The sequence below is a fragment of the Poecilia reticulata genome, chromosome 8 (assembly GCF_904066995.2).
Source record: "Poecilia reticulata chromosome 8, P_reticulata-male-v2, whole genome shotgun sequence".
In the NCBI taxonomy this organism is placed as follows: Eukaryota; Metazoa; Chordata; class Actinopteri; order Cyprinodontiformes; family Poeciliidae; genus Poecilia; species Poecilia reticulata.
In genome coordinates this window covers 7,071,851-7,078,864 of record NC_088837.1, presented here as the reverse complement: position 1 = coordinate 7,078,864, position 7,014 = coordinate 7,071,851, and the positions used below count along the sequence as shown (strand labels likewise).

Genomic DNA, 7,014 nt, shown 5'->3' with positions numbered 1-7,014 from the left:
AGTCTCTGTAAACTCGTTTTACTTCAAAAAAAGAGTGGGCTAGTTGACATCAACTTATGAGATTGAAAACGTTTGTCATCCAGTTTATCGTAGACATAGAGAAAAGAAAAATGATAAATCATGCCAATTGAAATTGCACTCGTTATAATTTATAATGCGATTAGTAGATTTATTGCTCAATGCAACAGGCCTTCAAAAATTGTACTCAAGTAACAATAGCGCTACTCCAACATATTTTTGCTCAAGCTAAACTAAAAAGTAGAAATAAAAAAAAAATAACCATTTAATATTTGAAAATAACATCAGTTGGACCAAAATATAAAGTTATGAGGAAATTTTGATTTAAAGGTCAAAATGAAAATAATTACAAAATCAGGTACAAAATAATTAAGGGTGTGTCTCTTTGTTGCCGTGGATACAAGTACCAAACCCCCAACCTGGTGACCTAGGAAGGACAGGAAGGTAAAAACCAAGGACGGATGGCTGGTAGACATTCAAACAAATCAAAACAAGACAACATGGTAAAAATGAAAAAGTTTATTATAAAGCAAGATCCATGAAATGCTAACGATACACATTTTGCAGCAAAACATACAGGCTAAGAGAAAAACACAAACCTGAGATGTTGCTTTTTTGGCATAGCACAAGACTTAAAGTGAATAAATCACGTCAGCAGAGAGAATCAGCACCTATTGCACAGTTTGATTGATTATGAAGATAGTGTTCTGCATGCATGAGGACATTCAAGTGTTTAACAAGTAACAGGGCATTGATTTGGCACTTTTATTAAATCAATAAAGTCGCTATCAGTGTTCAAGGCACTAAAGGAAACATACTCCTGTAATAGTGAATCATTCAATTCAACCTGAGTGAAAAAAGAGAAAGAATATGATTTTTAAGCTTTTTAACAACCTCTCTTTTGTCAGAAATCAGCAACAGATTGTACCTGGAGCTCTGAGGATTCATCTCACAAAAATCATCAGGGACGACAGCTTTCTTTGTGTCTCAACACACACCCACACGGCTCATGGCTCAAAGAGAAGAGGCTGCATCCTGACAAATGTGAAGTTGTAGTACTGCGGCAGGCCCTGGTGGCTGATGCTGCTGAACTTGTCCCAGACGAACGGAGGCAGGCCGTCCTGCGTCGTCGGCCCGTTCACCGCCTCCGCCACGAAGTTGCCCGCCATGTAGAAATCCGTCACCTGGATGGGAAGCGAAACAGTGAGCAGCAGGTCAAAGCAGTAAAAACACTAATCCTACACACGGTCGTGGTTTGGTCGTACCTTAGTGTCATAGCAACCTCCTGGCGAGGGCCTCTCGAATCTCAGGTCGTTACGGCAACAGATGGTTTTGCATGGGTTGCTCTCAGAGTACGGATCTTTCTTGTAGTCTTAAAAAAAAACAACATGTTGAGACTTTTGGATGGATAACTGTACCTTTGCAGGAAACCTTTACACATTTTGTCACATTAAAACAACAAACTTCTATGTATTTTATTGGGATTTTTACACCAATAATCCATAAAATTATCCATTTCAGAATTGTGCAATATTTTGTGCTGGTAAAGTTGTGCATAATGTGTTTTATTGCAATAAAACACATTGTATTGTAGCTGTGATGTGACAAATCATGCCAACGGTTCCAGCGGTCTGCGTCACAATAACCTGGCATTTAAACAGGGGTGTGAATGAGAGTCTCTGATGCCACAAAGCGACATGGAGCAACTCACCGTTGTATCTCATGATGCGTTTCAGAGAGTCCAGGTCCTTCACGTTGGCCTGGTCACGCCGGAAGATCTTGGCCCTGGGGCAGAGGTCGTAGGAGAAGTCCTCTCCGTACTCAGACCACATCTCCCCGTATCCGCTCAGGATGTAGATGTTCCGGTGGAAGGGAATGTTGTAGGACGGCCAATGACCTGCAGGCGGCGAGAGAGAGAGAACGATGCTCTGTATGGATCGATAAGGCGAGCGGAGTCAGAAATGGGCGATGCGTTACCACTGCGTAGAGCTTGCGTCTGGTCTGAGAACTCCACCAGGCCGGGGATCTGCTCCACCACGGTCAGAGCGCCGTCATCAATGCTGCTGCCCAGCTTCACCTTGCTCCTGTCCACCACCATGTACTGGTTGTTGTAGGTGCCTGCAGAAGAGCGGCCTTAACTTTACATTCTTAGAGAAATATTTTAAAAGGAGTGTATAAGATTACTCTGTACCAGAGTTGTGTTTGGAGAATATTTTGGCCCATTCCTCTCCCGAGTGAGCCAAACTGTGAGACAGCCGGACCCTCTGCCACGACAGCAGGCTGTTGGGAGTGATTAGGTCAAACAGGGAGGAGTTGAAGACGTTGTTGGTGGTCTGGGTCATCATCAAGCCGCTGCCCAGGAGGTAGAAATCATCCAGTGACACCAAGAAACCTGGAGAGGCAAAACGAAGGATGGATTTGCCATTCAGAAGACGATGACAGGCGAGCGGAGAAGACAGTCCGGGACGTTTAGTTACCCGGGTAGCTGCTGAAGGACAGTTTCCCGGTGGCCGTGTGCGGTTCAGTGACGTGGAAATCCCAGTGCTTGTAGATGCGCATGGTGGCAGCATATGTGTACCAGCTGGAATGGGCAAACAGGAGGTCCTCATAACCTGGAAGCATCTATAGAGGAGGAAGAGGTGAAAGGGTAGAGTAAGGTTACAATATGAAGACACATTTCCAGATTTACTTGTTTCTGTAACTTGTACTTAAGTAATATGATTATTAAGTAATATAATATGATGAAGGCTATACTGTCAGACTGTACAAAAAAAAATCTGACTGAACATGGATAGTCTTCACAGGATCCCGTAGGGATGAGCATTTATCGTATTGATTATCATTTATCGTGATAAATTTCTTATGATAAGAATTTAGATTTATCGTCACAATAAATTCCAATTAATGATGTTCAAAATAATCCCCCAACTGTCAGTTTTGTTTGTTTTGGTAGTTTTACGATTTTCTCCCGTTTATTCAATGAGACTATCAATAAATTTGATAGTCACATGTAACTACACATGTAACTGCTAAACACATGCAGTTACATGTGTTTAGCTTAGTGATGCAGATCATCCTTCTTTATGTGACCCGTGTCCTAAAGAACCGTATTACAAAAGGGGATTGTTTCTGAAGTATTCATGTTGTGACGCTATGATTGTTACGTCATGCAAATCATCTTTTGGCAATAAGGAGGTGATAATGTTTTTGCAAAAATAACTTTTGGCAAAAAATGATTTTTATTTTAGGAAGGTGACGATATTGATATCGATTCATTCTGATCACGTATATTGTGCAGCGCTTGGTAAAATATGACACTGGTGGAAATGAACAGCTGAAAATATAACCGATCTGACCAATTAGTGCATCTCAGTCAGAAATATGTGTGTCAGCACTTCCTATTTCAGCATGACTATATGTCAGCTGGCACATGGCTGATATGTTATGGAGATATTTTAAGGAAGTGTGACAGTCTACTGCATTTCTTAATCTTGAAAGAGGCCGTGCAGCCTGAATCGTGTTAGCCTGACCTTGATGAGTGCTGAGCAGTGACCCATCCCCGGAAGCTTGAAGTCTCTGAGCAGAGAGTTGGAGCCGGGCACCAAGGCTGGGATCAGGTCCAGCAGGTCTCCCACCGCGTTTAGGAACTGGATGTCGAACAGCGACAGCGGCTGTGGGAAGAACGGCGGATTAGCAGCTGGTCAGGGAACAAACACAGACAGAACGCTGATCGCAAGCAAAAGGTTCTGTTGCTGACTGACGTCAAGATGCACGACAGAGTATTAGAGAAACAAAATAAATAAAATGAAGAGAATAAAGTCATAAAATGGAGAATAAATTTATAATATTACCAAAATAAAGTGGTAATATGAGAACCCCACCACGAAAGTCCTACTTTGGTTTTGGTTTTAAAAATGTCTATTAAAATTACATTATTCTTTCAGTTATACACCTTTATTCTGGTAATATTATGACTTTATTCTCAAAATATTACAACTTTATCCTCATAATATTTTGCATTTACTCTCACACAACTTTATTCCCGTAATACTTTGACTTCAGTCTCATATTATTAAGACTTTATCATCATGCTATGATTATATTCTTATATTATTTTGATCTTATTTTATACGACTTCATCCTTTTAATACTACAACTTTAGTTTCCCACTTTATTTTATTTTTTTCTCAACTTGGCCCTAAAGCTGTATTGCAAAACGGAAACTGTAAAAATTAGCTTTTGTAGTTAGTTTACCAATTTATTCATCATGCAGGATGAGTAAATTAGCAGCACAATAAAAAAAGTTTAATTCCAGAGCAGATTAGAAACTAACCCTGTAAAACCTCGGATCAACAGGAGCTCTGGTAAAATATTCTGCTGTTCCTTTAAATTTCAGACCCTGCAGAGAGCTCTCTAGAGCTTCCTCTTTCTAAATATGAACATAGAAATGCGTTTTACTAATAGTGCGAGTCTGTGAGGTGAGGTGTGAATCATATAAGCATCAACCTTCTTCCCCTGCTTCTTGGCCCAGTCCGCGGCTCCGGCCTGCAGACCGTCCAGCTGGGCCACGATGAATCCGGCGTGTCGCCACAGGGGATCGGAGCTCTTGTTCAGCTTCACCTGCTCTCTGACCCACGAGTCCTGCTTCCTACCAGGGCGACACTTCCTGTTTATTCATTACCCGCCATCACCTGCAACACAATCTGTAAGATGTTCCACAAACAAGCCGAGTGCGTCACATGCTAAAAAAGAACAAAAGAAAACGACCCTCTGAACCTCAGCCAGCCGTCTGTAAACACAGGTTAGCGACATTCCAGAGTTAAAGCAATCAGATTCATCGACCCGCTTTGTTTACAGCGCAGCTGTCGATATGAACTACTATAAACATCATATGACTGGGCCCTGAGATGAACTGAGAAGAGGATATGAAAGATGATGACGGCGTATGTCAGACTGGGTACTGAACGTGGGGAGGGTTCTGCGGCTTTCGCTTCTTATGGGGAGGTGGGAAACACAGAACACACTCACGACATGAAAGTCTTCACCGGCTCCAGGATCTTCGGCTCGGTGATCAGCTGCGGGTACATGTTGGTGTAGTGGTCCATCATCTGCCTCAGGAAAGAGAGCGGGGAGTCAGAACCAGCAGCAGCAGAGGGGGTCTGCTGTTTGCTTCCAGATTCATGACCTTTGAACTTTTCATTTGGCAAAACCAAAACCTTCACTGAACCACCAGCAAAAAGTAGAACTGGAACGAATTCGATCCAGGTCCTTCTGTCTTCCTCTTAAACTCTGACCAACTTCCCTGCCTCGCAGCATAATGCTGCCATCACCGTGTTTCACTGCAGAGCTAATGTTTTCAGGGTGTTTGATCTATAATGTCTTCTAACAAACATTTAATATCTTTGATCAGCTTCTCAGTTGCTTCTTAAATATCAGTCCCCCCGCAGCATGCTGCTGCCATCACCGTGTTTGACAGAACGGTTTATAAAGATCAGCTGAGTTTGAATTACACACAGGTGGCCTCTGTTTCCTGATAAGGTTCATTTAAAGGGAATTAGTTGCACTATGTTTTATGTTTGGTATGAGAATAGAGGTGGACTAATATAAATGCATGTTCTGATTTTTTTTTAAAGACTACATTCATTTCCTTCCTCCTCAACAAACACATCAAACTATGCTCACATAATACATACATGTTCAAAATGTTACTATTCCATAAAAAAAGCAATTCCAATAAGAATGAGTAACGATTACTGATAAATATGAGTAATGGTTGAGTCAACTACTCCTAAACATTAGCTTAAAAACCTTCATTTATTTGGTTTTTGTAAAACCTCGACATCCCGTGTCAGTAATAATCACTAATTATGTTTACGGTGTATGAACTATTTGAAATTTGTAATAAATGAGAGTAAAATATTTTAAAGTTTGAGGTTGAAATGTGAGAAAATGTGCAAAAGATAGATAAGCTGTAATCTATGCCATTTAATTTAAACACATATTAACCATGTTGTGCGTAATGCGTCCTTACTGGGCAGAGAGGAATCCCTCCACGTAGCCCGCCAGGAAGAAGGTGACCTCGTCAGTTTGGGTTGTCTTCCCGTATCCGGCCCGGACCTCCAGGACGCTCCAGCCTGTGCTGGACAGCGTGTCATTCAGGTATCCGTACGCATCGCTCTCCGTCTCCATCACTCCTTCCTTCAGCACCACAAGCTTTTGCTCTTGGTCCCAGTACGCAGTGACGGCTGTCATCTCTAGGCGGAGATGGACACAGTCAAACATGTTTAATGGGAACGTTCATTCCAGCGCTTCTTTGAACGCAAAGAGTACTTTCACTTTTAAAACTATGCTTTTTAGTGTGGCAAAAAGTCGGTTTTTATTATATTTCATTCAAAAAATTATGATCTCTAGTTTACTACGGATCTCCAGGAAAGTGTAACTTTTAAGACGTATTCATGTGACTGGGTGTCTTATTAACTAAACTATAATGAACACCAACATACGTCAAATCACAGCAGGTGAGTCCAATTAAACGTATTTAAACATGGTTTTAGGCTTTCAACCAACCAGTAGTCTGCAAGTTAAATCCCAGAAAAGCAACGCCGGTTGATCTTATACAACCACCAGTGATTATCCACACCGTCGTCCTACTTACTGTCAGCAGCAGCGAAGGTCGTCACCACATGAACTGAAAGAAAGATATATAGCTTCATTGTTAACAGCATGTTTGCAAAAAAAAATGCAGCGAAACGCTAAGTCTGGAGCAGCATGAATAAAACAAATGAACTAAGTGAAGTAGAAGCGACGAGGAAATTAAGGCTTTGTGGCGGAAGGAAAGTCCTGGGTAGTGCGTGAGTCATGGGAGCGGAGCGCTTCCTGATTGGCTGGGAGCCCAGGCGAAGGAAAAAAAATCAATAATGAAGGAACAGCCGGGTAAAATTGTCTCGGTTTTGAAAAGGTGAAAAACACTAAAATCGGAAAAATGAAATTTAAGAT

At 41.6% G+C, this 7,014-nt stretch overlaps 1 protein-coding gene across 1 annotated transcript; it reads right to left on the bottom strand.

Moving 5' to 3' along the window:
- Positions 1-522: 522 nt before the first annotated feature.
- On the bottom strand, positions 523-6,905 carry plbd1a (phospholipase B domain containing 1a). The gene is made up of 11 exons (XM_081609743.1): positions 6,674-6,905; positions 6,050-6,272; positions 5,047-5,130; positions 4,525-4,666; positions 3,549-3,689; positions 2,496-2,640; positions 2,210-2,410; positions 1,996-2,136; positions 1,730-1,915; positions 1,284-1,390; positions 523-1,202 (listed from the first exon to the last, which is right to left on the bottom strand). Exons 1-11 carry the CDS (start codon positions 6,741-6,743, stop codon positions 1,026-1,028), a joined length of 1,617 nt encoding a protein of 538 aa, XP_081465869.1. The 5' UTR covers positions 6,744-6,905; the 3' UTR covers positions 523-1,025.
- Positions 6,906-7,014: the final 109 nt, after the last annotated feature.